Source organism: Vicia villosa, linkage group LG3 (genome assembly GCF_029867415.1).
Source record: "Vicia villosa cultivar HV-30 ecotype Madison, WI linkage group LG3, Vvil1.0, whole genome shotgun sequence".
NCBI lineage: Eukaryota > Viridiplantae > Streptophyta > Magnoliopsida > Fabales > Fabaceae > Vicia > Vicia villosa.
The window spans coordinates 155524956-155543190 of NC_081182.1; the positions used below are offsets into that span (position 1 = coordinate 155524956).

Genomic DNA, 18235 nt, shown 5'->3' on the forward strand with positions numbered 1-18235 from the left:
CAGTTTGGAACCCAATTACCAGCAAGTTCTACCTCTTTATCTAACCTAATTCTAGGTCTTGGCATTATCCTATGTTGCCACCTATCAACCTTTTCTCTTAGGGTAGCATTTCTATTCATTAGGTAGTTTCTTATCCATTCACACATGGTTAAGATTGGTTTATCCCTAACCACAAGTATTGTGCTATTAAAAGCTTCTGAAACATTATTCATTAGCATATCACATTTGGGAAAGAATGAGAAAGCATGCTTACACTATAATTTGGTAGGTACTTTCATCAACCACTCCCAAGCCTTATGATTAAGCACCTTCAACTCTTTCATCATTGCTTCCCATGCTTGTATATATGTGGCCTTTGCTGCAGCCATCATCAAATCTCTTATCTGTGTGCCACTACCAAACTTCTTTTTGAAATTGGCATATAAATGCCTAAGATAGAGTCTATGCTCCACTCTCTCAAACATCTCTTCAAATACAAGAATCAGTCCCTTGTAATCAAAACAAAACATTAACATAAGGGACATAATTCAACATAACTAAACATACTCAGGGACCAAATCAAAACAGAATTGCATAACTTAGGGACATAATTAGAAAAAAAATTAGATCTGAGAAATACCTTTTGTTAATCTGATATGAATACCCATCTTTTCTCTTGTCCAATGTCTTCCAAAATCAAGGTCAGGAACCACCTCCAAGACTCCTTTGTCTCAGTCTCACACACACTAAAAGCCAATGGGTAATATTGGTCGTTAGGATCCATACCAACAACCACAAGAAGGGTGCCTCCATATTTTGTCTTTAGGTGACAACCATCAACACCAATGAATGGCCTGCAAACATGTGTGAATCCTTTCTTGATTCCATCAAAGCAAAAATAAAAGCATCCAAATTTGGGTTGCATTGTTGGACCAACTCTTATGACATTAATTTTGTAAGTGTTCCCAGCATTAACCCTTCTTAATTCTGCAGAATACCTCCACAATTATGTGTATTGCTTTGTGGCATCACCTGCAACTTGAGCTTTTGCAATTTGTTTAGCCTTTCATGCCCTGCTCATAGATATACCCACATAGTAAGTATTCCTAATATCAGAGACTATTTCACGAAGCTTGATTCCATCAGAAGAAGTCATCCTAGAAGCCACAGTCTTCGCAATCCACTTGGAGTTAGCAGTAGTGTTATTCAAAACCCTACCACATGTGTGAGGGCCTAACCATTTCTTCATTCTATAAGTGTGTTTATTCCCCACTTTACTAACAAGAGCCAAAAACCCACAATTGCCTTTGCACACTACTCTCACTTTAACCTTGTCGTTTTTTACAAACTTTATCTCTCTTCCATTTAATACTGACCATTGCACTATAGCCTCCTTAAATTCATGCATAGATACAAACTCCAAACCAACTTTAAACTTGTAGTCTTTGTCTAGCTCCTCCATATTAAACCTAGGATATTTTTAGATCCTTTCTCTTGGTCTGATGCATCAGGATCACAGCTCCCAAGATCATCACTCACATAATTGGTTTCATGGCCTTCATTACCAATACTAATCCCACTTGATGAACCTACATTGAAATCTCTAATCTTTGAAGGAGTATTCCTATGTTTCCTAGCTAGCCTCTTGACCCTTGTAGTTGGTTTATCTACAACCTCAAATCCATCATCCATGCCAAGGGCCCTTTCATCCTCACTGTCCTCAAATGAAAAAGCCTTATAATCACTATCTTCACTATCATCACCATCATTTGCAGATTTGATATCAACATTATCTGCTTCAATATCAGCTTCAGCATCAACATTATCAACTTCAATATCAGCTTCAGCATCAACATTATTAACTTCAATATCATCCACGTTATCAGTTTCAGCATTAACATTAGCATCATCAATATCATCCACATTATCATCCACCTTGTGCTCAACATATAAATCCACACTACAGCTAGTTTGAACAACAACCTCATACACCTCAGTAGCATCAACATCACTAACCATCCTTGAATGCTTACACGATAGATTGTTATACCACCATAGCCAATAATCAGTTGACTCCAGATTGCAAAGATCTTTCACAATATCGGTTGCTTCAAAGAAGCTCCATCTATCAGGGTCAATCTCTACTGACACTTTATCCCCACCTAAGTAATATACTGCACTATCCCTACAAAACTTACCCCCATAATGAATATTCACTATAAAAATCATATCTGGAAGATGAAATCGAGGTCACTCAAACAAGATTGTCAGGTCTTCAATGGAGAAATGCCTCAGAGAAGTTCTCTATATCTCGTCTCCCTCCACTTTCACTGAGTTTTCATTTAGCAGCTTTCTAAATGGAGAAAACCCTAATTGACAGGGACTAAATACCAAAAGTGGAGTGACTTTTCATTTACATAATTTGGGAATTAAATGTTATATCCACGTGTATTACAGAAAATAATAAAACAATGTTTATGGAGTATGCCAAGTCACCAACGCCTGCCACATAAGCTTTTTTTTAACGTCTCACTAACAGCAGGGACTAACACCAAAGCGAATTAGACATATGGGAACTTGGACCAAAAAAAAAGATTCAAGGACTAAAACCAAAAACACGCTAACTTACAAGGACGAAATCATTACTAACGCACTGAAGTGTGTTAATTTTAATAATAAAATAAATGTGATTGTCTCATTTGAAATGACATATTTTTAATACCAAAATAAAGAGTATAAACTCATTTTACTCCTTCACAAACATTAGAGAGTCAAGATTAATTTTTAAGAATTTTTTTTATAAATTTTTTACAAAATTTAACTGGGTCATGTTAGTCTCTCTCTTAATATTTTTTTAAATCGGTTTTTTTCCTACTTTAAAATTGCGATTGAACTGTTATGTGTATTACTTATGCAACATGTATTATTTACTAAAGTAATAAACCATCTCAAACCACCTTAGTAGCAGAACTTAACTTTCTTAAAAGATCATTAACAAGTGAAACAATAACAATAGTAACACACAAAAATATGTAATAAAAAAAATCATAATCACTCACCCATAAGCTTGATAATAACGCATCAAAGCAAAGAACGTCACAGTATCGCGATGATTTATCTCCAATCCCTTCACAAATAATTTCAAATCAACAGTTGCAACCATTTATTGTTTCTCGTTTCCCAAATCGCTATTCTCCTTCTTCTCCTCTTTCGCATCATCCATAATCCTATTCGTCCTATTTTTCAATGTCAGTTAAGGAATCCTTCACCCTCAACTCCAAATCCCTAACTCCATTATAAGCAATGACATTCGAGAATCCGAAATCAAGAGTGAATGGTTCGAAAGTAACAACACTACGTTAACAGGAGCTTTAGAATTAAAGCAAAGAAAGTACGATCGTCATTATTACCAGAGAAAAATTTATCGTCTAGGATTCAAGCACGAGTGAGATGCAAAGATGGATGGTGTTAGTGGAGGTCGGCAAGAAAATGTTGATAATAAAGGGTACATTAACGATGATGATGATGATTAACGTTATTGACGAGATTAATTCGGGATGAAAGTGATAATACATGTGGCATAAATAATTTACAAGATAGTCTAGTCACAGTTCAAAAATAAAGAAAAAACTAATTTAAAAATAATATTAAAAGAGAGAATAACACGATTCAACTAAATATTTTAAAAAAATTAAATAGATTTTTTTTCATGAATTAATTTAAACTCTATAGTTTTTATGACATATTAAAATAGATCTTTACTCTAAAATAGATCCGTTCTGGTTATTGAAAATGACTTTTTTTTTTTTTTTTGGTAAGTGTTGAAAATGACTTTACTATAAATCTTTTATTATGAAATCTGATATTGGAATGGGACCGACTTACCGTATTTTTCTATATCTCTATAAATGGTTATTAAATTGAAAATGTTGGGCACTACCAATAGCTGAAGAATAATAATAAAAACCAATAGTTAATGCTTAATTTAAGCTAATAATAGTGGAGTACTATAAATGATTGAAGCTATGAGCTTGCACCTAAAATATCCTAAAAGCTAACTGTAAAAATAAGTATTTGACCTCAATCATATGTGAACCTGATATTCTTTAATTATATTCACAAAAGAATGGTAGCTACAATCATTTCTACTTGGACTTGGACGGTTTGGTGGCACCTTCTAGTTTTATGTGTATATCTTCTATAATTTTGTATTATATTATTATATACATCAACTAAATTATATGATCATGCACTCATATATTTTTGTCCTAAAAATATACGAGACCTTATGACTATAAATTATAAATATATTTAAATTATAAATATATTTAAATTATAAATATATTTAAATTATAAACATTTTTGTGGTGCTTTTTAATTTTTTAGACTAGTAGTTTATCTATTATGAATATAAAACATACGTATTCGTAATTTTGGTATATTCATAAATTATAGTGATAGCATTTTACATATTGAAAATAAAAATGACATATAAATAATATGAGTTCAATTCACATAGATTCATTCAAGGTAAAGTCGAACAAGTGGAGGATTTTTTTACCATTATGCCACATATTTAAAATTTATATATCATAATGTCACACTTTAAAATAATATTGACAGAATGTCATACATGTAGAAAGTGCTTGACCATTAACAAGTGTAAAATTTCACATGATTTTTTAAGTCGGTAAAATAGAGAACTGACTTAAAAAATAAAATTAAAAAACCGATTTAATAAGTATTCGGCCATTGGATAGTCGACCGCTCTCTGCAAGTCTGACATTCTGACAATATTACCCCCTCCAATTTTATTTAAAAGAAAAAATTTACTTTTTAAATACATTAAGTAACTAATATATTTAAACAATATATAAATCAAACAAATATATTGTGTTTTGAATAAATCTAAATTTTTTTTTTTTTTATAAATAGGAGTATTTCAAAATGTGGCATTATGATACATAAATTTCAAATATGTGACATAATATGGTAAAAAAAGTCACAAGTGGATCTCCCTCACGTAACACTCCATTGGAACATGTCTTTTCTTTGCTCTGAACCACATGATCTCTATTCAACACACGGATTTATGTTAGACAACCCGAAGACAGTTACATCAAATCTCTTATATATTAAATCAACGTTTTGGTTCATTCTAGAAACAATCATTTTTATGGACAAGAAGGTTAAGTATTATTATTGATGATATTAAATCCGCATGGGCTTAAATTATGTGATAGCGATATAATTTTACTTTTCTGATGAGTAACACACTACTTTTAAACTCTTACTTTTATATACAGACTTTTTCTCACAAGAGATTAAATATCTCTAGTCATCTCTCAAAGCCAAAATTTTTTTTTTTTTTCAAACTCTCAAGTTATTCATCAGAAAAGTAAAATTATTTGGCTTTCACATGTTTAAGCCAGTGTGGGTTTAATATCATCAATAATAATACTCAACCTTTTTGTCTATAAAAATGATTGATTTCTAAAATGAACTAAAAAATTGCTACCTAAAATTAAAGGTAATATACAACAAATTAAAATTTTTATACTTACCATATTATATTAGTATTTAAAATTAAAAATATATTTTAATTGGATACATATTTCTCATTAATTAATTGTGTAAAAATATTTTATATTGTCAATTCATATTTTTTTCTCAAAAAATAAATCAATACTTATTATAAATATATTTTTAATATTTAAATCACTAACAATATAGTTTTAATTTGGAGAATTTATTCAAACTTTCCAAAATTCTTTTATAATATAATTTTTAATTTTTCAAACTACAAAAATTTCATATTATGAAGAAAAATAAATCCTTTTAACCATAGAATTTGCACATCTTAATTTTTATTTATAAATTTTGTGTTATTTTTTAGTCTCTCCGTCTCAAAATAATTGTCATTGACACTTTTACGGAGATTAAAAAATTATAATAAATAAAAGAGAGAATAATAACTTTATCAAATAATCCTTATCAATTATTGATGTAATCAAATTAACATTAATGATAAATGAGAAAAAAATAAGTAAAAGTATTTATTAGAGAAAATAATTAAAAGATTAAAAATAAAATTATATTAATAATTTAAAATGACAAATATTTTGGTTGAAGTATTTTATTTTAAAAAGTCTTATTACAAACTTTGTTTACATGTCTGAAGAAAATATTTTATGAATAATTAATTGTTGGTGTTTTGTGTGGCTTTGTGTTAGTCTTGCTTTGAGTTTTGTGCGACTATCGATTAACTTTTAAGAAATAAATTAAGTAATATGTTAAAAGAGAGTTCATATTAAATAAGAGATGGCCTAAAGATATCCTCTATTTATAAATATGAGCATTTTTCTTTTAACAAATATATTTTTATAATGATGAGTTATATTCATCACAATATTCAATATGTTAAAAAGAGAGTCTCATATTTAATAAGAAACTATATATATATATATATATATATATATATATATATATATATATATATATATATATATATATATATATATATATATATATATATATATATATATATATATATATATATATATATATATATATATATATGGAGCGTATCCGGTGAAACCTGATATCTTTTATTAGAAATGAGAATTATCAATATCAACCATCAGATTTAGTGAATGCTTAAGATTTAATAATTTTATAGTAAGGGGGGACTCTTCGGGTTAGTAATTTTTATGCAATCAAGGGTAGTAAAAAGGATTAGGTTGTTGTTTGATTCATTTGGAATGTGTTAGGTTTTGGAAAACTTTGGGGTTTTGGGAGAAATTGATAAATTGAATTGATTGATATTGGTATGATGCTAAATGATCACTAAAGCATGTTAAAGCTGTGTTAGGTTGTGTGTTATGATATTGTTTTGTGGTAATTCATGTTTTGGTACGATTTTGGTTGGATTGGAAATGAATAGTTACTGTCAAAAAGTGGATTCTTCTGTTACAGCAGGGCTGTAACCGGTTACGACGTGACTGTAACCGGTTACATTGGAGTTTATTGAAGAAATTGAGTGTGTTGCGTTTTCGTAACCGGTTACGCTCAGGCCGTAACCGATTACGAGCGAGTGGAGAATAATAGCGAGAAGGTTACGTCATTCGTAACCGGTTACGTTATTCCCTGTAACCGGTTACGCTGGGAGTTTTTCTAAAAATATATCAGTTTCCGTGGACGTAACCGGTTACGCTGTAACTTTTTGTAAAATATTTTCATTTTCAAAACCTTATAACTTTTGATCTGTAAGTTCGATTTGTGTGCCTTTTAGGCGTTGTGAAGCTAATTTCTAGCTCTATAGGATGAACGTGTGAAATGGACAGTGGTCCGACTTTATATTTTATCTCGATTATTTATTGGATGATGTTTAATATGAATATGTGTAGAATATTGAATGATTGCTGAAACATGTGCATGCTTATTGGTGACGAATTGGCGATTGGTAATGAGACGATGCGATACATCGGATCGGTGATGATATAAGTATGTTATATGTGTGCATTCATTCATACGCATTATTATTGGTGATGGATTCCGGTGACGTTGTGAATCAATTGGTGGGCGTAATTCCCATTGTGTGGAATTTGTGTCGGTTGGACTGTATCTTGGTGATGAATAGATCAGTTGGATGGGTTTAGCTCATGTATGGTACCACATGCATAGTGTCAGTTCATTCATGTGCATGATGATATGGTGTGACTGAATGATATGTGTTATACTCGGTGTTGTATTTTTCGGTATGGTGATTGAGTAATTGTTAGAAAATCTGAATACGTGTTTGATTGGGTGAATGATGATGCTATGATGTTTTATTACTTATGATTGTATAATACTTGTTAATTTCAAATGAGACTCACCCTTACATGTTGATATTTTCATATTGAGGAGTAGCGGTTTTATTGTTCGATGAGGATGGCTCGTAGAGTCTATCCATTTAGTTTGGGTCGTGTCGGTCATATATGCTCTGATCTTGTAACACTGAGAACAATAGTTTTAGAGTTGATCATTACACTATTTTATTGGTTTTGGATTATGTGTCAGTTGGTTTATTTTGGTGATGTATGCTATTCCGCTGTGATAAACATGAGATTATTATTTTGATGAATCGTTCTCGATAAAGAACGACAGTTGAATTACATTTGTTTTTTTTTTAAATTATTTTTAATTGTGGCACCCTTGTTTTCATGTCTTACTCTGATTATTTTATTAATTGTCGCAGGGTTTAGAAGGGTGTTACAGAAATTACCATGAAGATCAACATCATGTCAGCTATCAATCTGACGAAGATTTCAATAGCACATGGAAGAAACAAACACATTGAGATGAGGTTTCATTATCTTCGAGAGCATGTAGCAAAAGGGAAGCTGAACTTGAAACGTTGCAGAACTCAAAATCAGATTGCATACATCATGATGAAGGGTGTGCAGGTCGAAGTGTTTAGAAGACTAAGAACAATGATAATTTTAGATGGTTTAGACATAATGAATTATGTTGTATATTGAGAATGTAATTCTTTGTGTTGAAACTATGTTGTGTGTCAAAAATTGTAAGCTGTCGAAATGTCGAAGAAGCTAGCCTCAACAGAATTTCGACTCAGTATATTTTTCTTGTGTTAGTTTGAGAGATTGCTTAGTGAATAAGCTATCTCTGCCTATAAATATGGAGGTACCCTATCATTGTAAAATATACAATAGTGCAATTGCATTGAGAAAAAGTTGAATAAAATTTCAGTTTGGAAGCAGAGAGAAACTCTGCAAAAATATTCATCTTCTTCCCTTTTTCTCCCAATCCCTAATTTCTCTTTTCTTCCCCAATTTATATTTTCTTTTCTTCTTTCATAATCGTAGTGCAATGAAATTATCTTGCAACCAATGTGTGGTTGATTCACTCGAGTGAAGAGTGAAGAACAAGAGGCGAAATTGATCAATTTGATTGATTTTTTTCATTAAAATTGATTCGAAATTCTCCACAATTTTGAGTGTAATTCCAACAACAACTAATAAAATGAGAAAAAAATAATAAATAGAAATAAAAAGCATTAAAAAAATAATGAAAGTATTATACAATTGTGGAGAATATTGCTCCAGAGAGGCTAGAGCTAGAGTACATTTGAAACTGTGATCTGAAGTACTTCTAAGCTTTCCATATAGTCCTTCTGTGTTCATTTTTAAGTGTCACTTTTGTAAAGGAATATATTTCTTTTTAATTGTTGTTTTTAAATTTTAAAATAGTAATGATTATAGTTTTGTATACCTATTTATTATAGAGAGAAAAATATATATCAAAATAATAAAAAATTAGAGGTATTATAGAAAAAAAAAGGTCATAGTTTAAAATTAATAACAATTATATGCCTACAAAATTTAAAAAAAAAAATAACGATTAATAAAGCTTCCCATATATAGAATGTCCAAAATTAATAAAGCTTTCTATAAATAGCATCATGCCCTACCACTCGTATTTATCTATACATAATTCAGAAAATGAATTGTCAATAGTTTATTTGGTAATAGAGTTCTTAGTATGTAAGTAACTACCTAATTATTCTTTCTATGTATTTATTTAACTATTTTTAATAAGAGATAGCTATTTTATATTTCTAAAATAGTTTAATCTCTCTCGTTTTATACACGTTACTTAAGATTAAATGAATTTAACTTTCTTTAAAAAAATTTAAAAATTGTTTATTTTTTAAAAAATTAAATAGAAATAAAATTTTATCATTATTATTAATTAATTTTTAATAAAATATAAATAAAAGAAATATATATTACTCCCTCCGTCCCATAATGAGTGACTCAGCCCACCATTTTACACATATTAAAAAAAGTGTATAAAAATAAGATAGAATAAAGTTTCTACTATAGTGTTCCTTTATTATGCATTGAAAATGATGAAATTTTTATTTATTAGAGGATAAAATTAGAAGAAATGTATTGAAATTGAAATAAATCATTTATTTTGAGACACCATTTTATTTTAAATAAATCATTTATTATAAGACGAAGGGAGTAGTTGAGTTACGTGTACGTATGAGTATGTGTTTAATTTATTGCTCAATCTTACAATAATTTTTTTTAAAATAATTTTATAATATATTAATATAAATAAGTTAATCATCAACTTTAAAAAAAATTATACTGATATTACAAATAAATAGTACTTTGCAATGACCAAATACAATAAAACGACAAATGAGGGGAAACGTGATGTAACCTCTACCAACCAAACTGAATTATAAATAGTTGCTCTAGAGTTAACAATCACATTCCACACAATCTCTTCAACCTCCAATTCAATTTCAACATTATTCATTTTCGTAAACGAAAAAAAAAAAAGCTTCACCATGATACTCACCCATTACCAAACGTTCCTGTTGAAAGAACTTTCCATCTCCATTTTCATTTTCTTCATATCCCATTTCATCTTAACCTTTCTCTCAAAAAACAATCACAAAAAACTTCCACCAGGGCCAAAGGGTTATCCAATTGTAGGTGCACTTCCACTAATGGGAACCATGCCTCATCTCACTCTCTTCAAAATGTCACAAAAATATGGACCTATAATGTACCTTAAAATGGGATCAAACAACATGGTTGTTGCCTCATCCCCTTCATCCGCCAAAGCATTTCTCAAAACACTAGACCAAAATTTCTCAAACCGTCCGTCCAACGCGGGTGCTACACACCTTGCTTACGATTCACAAGACATGGTTTTCGCCGACTATGGATCTAGGTGGAAGTTACTTAGAAAACTAAGTAACTTACACATGCTCGGTGGAAAAGCTCTCGAAGATTGGTCAAAAATTCGAGAGGACGAAATGGGACACATGATTCGTACAATGTATGATTCTAGCAAGAAAAATGAATCAATTGTTGTGCCGGAGATGTTAACATATGCTATGGCTAATATGATAGGTCAAATTATATTAAGCCGTCGCGTGTTCGAAACAAAAGGTTGTGAATCAAATGAATTTAAGGATATGGTTGTTGAACTCATGACAACTGCTGGTTACTTCAATATTGGTGATTTTATACCAATTCTTGCTTGGTTGGATCTTCAAGGAATTGAAAGAGGTATGAAGAGTTTACACAAAAAATTTGATGTTTTGTTGACAAAGATGATTGAGGAGCATGTGGCTTCTAGTCATAAAAATCCTCGAGTTAAGCCTGATTTCTTAGACACTCTCATTGCTCAAAGTAAACAAGATTCTGATGGAGGAGAGAAATTAACACTCATTAACATCAAGGCAGTACTTTTGGTATGTATAATTAATCTCTTAACTAATTTCTGTTGAAAATGATATATCGCAAATTTGCAGCAAAGCAGGATAAAGTAAAAAAAAACACGTGACATTAAATTTGTTAGTCCTATGTCGAGGATATAATAGTAAATGACATGTGTAATGGATACTACTAGGACTGTTTGTTATGGTATAGTTTGGAAGAAAATTGAATCTAATCAAATTAAATTATAGGAAAAATTAATCCAAACTAAATCAAACTGTTTTAATTTATTCAGAATCAAACTAAATTAAAATTATTGATTTGATATATTGTTTTGAAATTCTAAACCGTATGGACAGATAGAAGTTAATTATTTTTAAACTGAACTATTTATTAAAGAACCGAATTGTTAAACTATTTTTTTATTTTTTAAAAAAATTTATTTATTATTTTTCATTTTTCATTTTTCATTTGGTTCGATTTCAATTTGGTTCAAATTCAATTTCTATTCGATTATAGAACAGCTTGTGCTATATGATTTGATTTATTAACCAAACATAATGATTCGATTATTTTAACTTCAATTAAGTTCGATTCTATTTAGTCTACTACTAGATTTTATAATAACATTTTAGTATTTTTTGTGTGTGTATAGAATCTATTTACAGCAGGAACAGATACATCTTCAAGTATCATAGAATGGGCTCTAGCGGAAATGTTAAAGAATCCAAACATTATGAAAAGAGCTCATGAGGAAATGGACAAAGTGATAGGTAAACAGCGACGGATACAAGAATCAGACATTCAGAATCTACCTTACTTACAAGCAATATGCAAAGAGACATTCAGAAAACACCCATCAACACCACTAAATCTACCAAGAGTTTCATCAGAAGCATGTGAAGTAAATGGATATTACATCCCAAAAAACACTAGACTAAGTGTGAACATTTGGGCCATAGGAAGAGACCCTAATGTGTGGGAGAATCCATTGGAGTTTAATCCTGATAGGTTTATGAGTGGTGAAAATGCTAAAATTGATCCACGTGGAAATGATTTTGAGCTGATTCCATTTGGAGCTGGGAGAAGAATTTGTGCTGGGACAAGGATGGGGATTGTGCTAGTTCAATATATTTTGGGTACTTTGGTGCATTCATTTGATTGGAAGTTGCCAAATGGTGTTGTGGATTTGGACATGGATGAGTCATTTGGGCTTGCTTTGCAGAAAAAAGTCCCTCTTTCTGTTGTTGTTAGCCCAAGATTGTCTCCATCTGCTTATATTCCTTAGCTTGCTCATTGGCCTCTTCAGCTATATTTTGTTATTGTGTGTGTTTTAAAAATAAAATAGACTAAATAACTTCTTTTATTATTCTATGTAATGGAATGTGTTATTTCTTATTTAATTCCTATAAAATAGTTTTGTTGGTTATGTTCTCTAAAATATATTTAAAAAGTTAATTTTGCTTTCTCTTCTGTATTATTTGGTGTATTTTGCCTCTATTGAGGATCAATTTTTTATATGAGATATTTAATAAGAACTATTGATTGAGAAAATCAATATGAACTATATATTTTATAAGTAAATCAAAAAATAAAGATTAAATCAAGGAAATAATAGATAAAAAGAAAAATTATCAGTAATGAAAAAATGATTAGGGATTAAAATCAATAAGTGAAATTGAGTAAATATCAATATTATAAGTATTTGTCAAAATAGTGTTGGAGGATTGTGAACTATTACATTTCTTTTAAACCATTTCACGAGTTTGGAATTTGTGAATTGTTATTTTCCTTTTTTTGTTTTTTTTTTACTAATGTTATTTTCCTTCTTAACTACTTCTTTACACGCCCTTGTTTGGGGGCGCCGGAAACAATGAGAAATTAACTTGCTACCCTCTAAATTGTATTTGTCACCTTCTCAAAAAATTTTATTCCAATATTACCCCTATTAAAAAATGTGGAAAACAAAGAATTTTCGAAGCAAATTTCCGGTATGCACCTCAAAATTTCCGGTAAAAATTCTGAAAATTCAGTTAATTTTAAATTATCAGTACGACATACCGGAAATTTAGTTTATTTGAAATTTCCGGTATACCAGAATATTGAAATTTCAGGTATAGCGGAATTTTCAAATTTCTGGTATACCGGTAATTTCAAATAAACTAAATTTCCGGTATATTTTAATTTTTTGTTTTTTTAAACGGTTGAGATTTTGCCGACACTTTTGGAGGGTCCTGATTGTCAATTTTATGTTTGTTGTTTGTCATCTGATGTTTGTTAACTATGTTTGTTTGTTATTGATGCTATTTTCTTTATCTACTTGAAACATGTAATAGCCAAAAAGATAATGCAATAAATAAGATGTTCGCACAAAATATACAAATATACAAATAATACAATGATAAAAAAATAAATCTACATAGGTCCTCCACGGGCAACATCCGCCAACCTAGCTAAAATACTGTGGACCTCACCATCAGAGTTCACCAGACCCATGAGGCTATCCAAGTGAATTGCGATGTACTGCAGGCGGTTGTACTGGTCACTAGCGGGCGTGACACTTCTGCGACAGATGGGGGGGATGACCTTAGGGTGAGACAGTCTAAGGAACCACTCCAGGTATCTATCCTGACACTACCCAGGCTGCTGAACCGCAATGGCTGTATCCATGATCTCACGGGGGGAGCTGAGGATGTGACTCTGAAACCAGCAATCAATGCCACCGGCTGGAGCCTCCGGGACCCGACCGTGGGATGCCCTGTATATAACCAACACGGGGTATCTAGGTCGCTGAAGAAAGTAAGATAACGAACATCTATATAATATGAAGACTTGTCCGCAAAGAGAGTACATGCCACTAGATGTAGCATGTACGCCCTAGCGGCAGCCTGGTATCTCTCTGCACCGACAAGCTGCTGATAAACTTTCCTCAGCCAAGACATCCTGAGGTGAAAGCCCCGAGTGTCACCAAACTCCTTGAGCACAGCCAGCTCATCAACCTCTAACGCATCCCTCACCATCTGCACCGCCGTCGCCTGGTCCCTATGAACTGGTGTAAAAAATTTACCAGCTATCGGAAGGTGAAACAGGTCACTAACATCATCCAGAGTCACCGTCATCTCCCCGAATGGAAGATGGAATCATGATGTCTCCAGGTGCCACCTCTCTACAAAAGTTGATAATAGAGGGGCGTCCAACATCGTCAGGGAGCATCCACCAAAGTCCAACAAATGGAACTCCCGAACGATCCTCGCCACCTTCTCGGCATCGGTCCCTCAGGGAAGTTCTTCAACTTCGACCCATGAGAAGTGAGATTCAGCACTGGACGCTCCTGTAACAAACAAATACAATTAAAACACAATAGTATAAATCAAATTGCATAATAAAAATTAAGCAATGTTACATACCTCGCCCTACCATATCTTAAAAGCGACATGGTGAACATAGCCTGTCAAAACAGACCTGTCATAAGGTCCTCCTGGAAAAGCCTCATCAGTGTGTACTGATGGCTCTGTAGATGCACCTGTGGTAGTGTCTGTATCATGCACCACCACCTCCTCAACAACCCCCTCATCAGCCACAGTCTCCCACTCCTCAACCACCCCATCATCAGCAACATGTACCTTCGGCTCAACCCTAGCAACCTCCGACTCAACCCTAGAAACCACCGACTCAACCCTAGCCACGTCCTCCTGAACAACATCCCCAACCCTAGCATCCTCCCGAGTAACAACCTCAACCCTAGCATACTGACCAACCTCATCCTTCCCGTCCACAGCAGTGGAAGCTCTACCACCCCTGCGCCGAGGTGCACGAAACCCCCTACCCGTCTGAGCCTCCTCAGCCCCCCCGTTTCCGGTAGGAACCGGTCGGAGCAACGCGTCCAACACGCAAGACTGAAGTACCAGTCTCATCAGCATCAGCCTGAGCTTGAGCCTCGGCTCTATCGATTGCCCGACCCGCCTGCAATGCGAACTTCCTCTTTCTATCCACCATATATAACCATTTTATATAGGCTGAATTAGGGGTTTCAAATGGAAAAGGAGAGCAATATACCTTGTTTTTTAGGAATTAAAAATCCAAATGTTGATCAAAGAAAACCATGGGTTGCCACCCATGGAAGCTAGGAAAAAACTGCCAAAAAAGTTAGGCTTCTTGATCAAATGAAAAAGGAGAGCAATATACATTATTTTCTAGGAATTAAAAATTGAAATGTTGATCATAGAAAACCACGGGTTCCCACCCATGGAAGCTAGGGAAAAACTGCCAAAAAAGTCAGGCTTCTTGATCAAATGGAAAAGGAGAGCAATATACATTGTTTTCTAGGAATTAAAAATTGAAATGTTGATCATAGAAAACCATGGGTTCCCCCACCCATGGAAGCTAGGAAAAAACTGCCAAAAAGTCAGGCTTCTTGATGAGCCTAGGGAGAGGACCCAAAAAGGTGAACGTAATATCAACATTGGATTAAGGGCTACTAGTTAAGGAAAATAGAAGAAGAGAAACGTCTTCTTCCAAAAACATGGACAAGTTACAAGTCCGGAGCCAATGAATGGCCTCGAGTTAAGGAAAATATTGTTAGTAAAATTAAAAAATAAAATTTTGATTTTTGTGTTAAGGGCTACTAATGCCATTGAAAACCAGAGTAATAATGATGGATTGTCGGTTGCACGTTTTGAGACGTGGCATTTTGGTAAAATGTTAGTCATGGTGACTAACAAAAAACATGGCGAGTAACATGTACAAAATATGTGAAACTGTGACAAAGTGGTTAAAAATAATACCACCTTTCTCCCCTCAGATGTTGGTCGAAAGTGACATTTTTCGTGAGGCATCTGTTACACTTGGATTTTCAGCTAAAAGAATGCCAACAAAGAATGTCAAAATGAGAAGACTTTAGTTGTTAGAAGACATCAATGAAGTGTTTTTATTAATGAAGTGTTTTAAAAAATAATGATGATGAAACGTCGCCAAAGCATAAATCAAGGCGTCGATGAAGAGAAACACGATTTGGAGGAATCTCAGAAACAAATCCATAAGATTAGGATCATTTGGAAACATGTCCAGAGTCTCAAAAAGGGCAGTCGACAGAACCCTCTCTGCAACAAATATATCAGTTGAGTGAACCATGAAGGGTTAAAAACTTAGTATTTTTACAAGTTCAAAAGATCTTTGCAAACAACGTCGACATCGTGTTGGATGGTTACTCTCAGAAGGTCGTGGGGAAATTCGACCAGTTATAATTCAATATGGCTTGTGAATATAGAGAATCGTGGGTGACACGTAAGCAGACTAGTGGGAACCTGGAGACCAAATGTGGATTGAAGCATAATGGTCCCATAAGGGAGAAAACCGCCGCCGACAGTTATTTTGTAAATAGAATAAATAACATACTCATACATTGTAACAATGGTCGCAAAATTTCATATATACTCTCCATACCACGGGAGTATCCAAGTTAAAGATCAAAACAGTGTGTGAGAAACATGTATGTGTCTACGTTCAGTATTTCCATTGCTTTCTTGTTTCCTTAAATGCAACATTTTCTTTTTCTTGCTTTCACTTTTACTCTTTTAATGTCATTTACTGCATTTTACCTTGTCATTTATTGCAACACAACTTCATTTAAAGTTTGTTTCTATGTTGTTATCGTGAAAATAACAACTGGATTCAATTCACACGCATATGTATTCACACAAATCATTTGCACAAATTGCTTTGGAGATTTTTCTATTTAATCTCACTTGCTTTCTAAACTCGTGATTGGTTACCAAAAACACCGGTAAACACCAAGACACTATTCTTGTTGCTAAATCAAGATTTTTCGGGACCTGTTGAATGAGGTAGTTGATTTTTACCATTATCCAATGCCCTTGAAAGTAGGGTATGAGTTTCCTTGCGATTATCACGACCGCCATAACAGGTATCTCAAACTTTTAATATTAGGTATTAGCGCCCTATAAGACATTGCTCACAAAATAGGCAGGTCACTCAACCTTATAAGTTTCTTAGACAAGCACTAAACTCATCAACTCGTCAGTAAAAGACAAATAAAGCATCCATTCTAATGATATTCAAACTAAATAATATTCCATTAGTCAAGATTTTATTTTTTATATATTTTTTAAGTGCTAAACAAACATCCTCATAAAGTAAGAATTAGTAATTTTTGTTTTCATTCAAAATTAATTATATTTCTCAATTTATATGTAATGTGGTAAAATAACATACATTTTGAAATAAATGGAGTGTTTATTTATTACAACTGATCACTTGAAGTAGAAGAGGTTTTATGTCCTTGAACTTCATTCATTCGTCTCTTTGGGCCCGTTTGTTTTGGCTTTTTTTAAAAATGATTTTTATAGTGTTATCAAATTTTGTGAAAAAATGTTTTACAAAGAAACTTTTTATAAAAGCTTCAAATAAAAATTTTGTTTGAATAGTTATTCTTAAAATGTGATTTTAGGTATTTCATCTATTTATGGGGGGAAAATTTGGATATCAAAATTTCAAAAAATCACTTAATTTTGAAGCTATTTCAAATAGATTTTCATAAAAATCATTTTTGAAATACAACTTTTTGAAAAAATTATGATTTTGACTAAGTTTTGGTCTTCAATTATGTGTGTTTATGTTATAGGATGTCAAATTAAGTGTTTCGTTTTAGAAAAAACGAATATAAAAAAACTTGTAATATTTTGAAAAACGGTTTTAGAAAATCTATTTTCAAAAGTACAAAGAAAAAATCCATTTTTTTAAAGCTGAAACAAACTGGCCCTTTATCTTTTGGTAACTTGCACTCGTTCATTTACTTCTAGATATAATAATTTCCCTCTAACTAATCATTGAGTAAAGGAAGTTAAACAGTTTTCTACATTTTCCCACAAAAAAAAAAGTTGTAAAGGGAAGAAGTTATTATACATAGGCCGTGGAACCAAAACTTTTCATATACTAACTCTACAATATTTTCACTCCTACTACTACCGTTCCTCCTTTTCTTTCTCACGACA

The 18235-nt window shown here is 32.3% G+C and overlaps 2 protein-coding genes across 2 annotated transcripts; one reads left to right on the forward strand and one right to left on the reverse strand.

Annotated features, from left to right (window-relative positions):
* Positions 1-254: 254 nt before the first annotated feature.
* LOC131659227 (uncharacterized) lies at positions 255-1387 on the reverse strand. The gene is made up of 3 exons (XM_058928441.1): positions 1069-1387; positions 644-966; positions 255-488 (listed from the first exon to the last, which is right to left on the reverse strand). Exons 1-3 carry the CDS (start codon positions 1385-1387, stop codon positions 255-257), a joined length of 876 nt encoding a protein of 291 aa, XP_058784424.1.
* An 8871-nt stretch (positions 1388-10258) lies between these two features.
* On the forward strand, positions 10259-12654 carry LOC131656822 (flavonoid 3',5'-hydroxylase 2-like). The gene is made up of 2 exons (XM_058926420.1): positions 10259-11260; positions 11881-12654. The coding sequence occupies exons 1-2, from the start codon at positions 10346-10348 to the stop codon at positions 12511-12513; spliced, it is 1548 nt and encodes a 515-aa protein (XP_058782403.1). The 5' UTR covers positions 10259-10345; the 3' UTR covers positions 12514-12654.
* The last annotated feature ends 5581 nt before the right edge of the window (positions 12655-18235 follow it).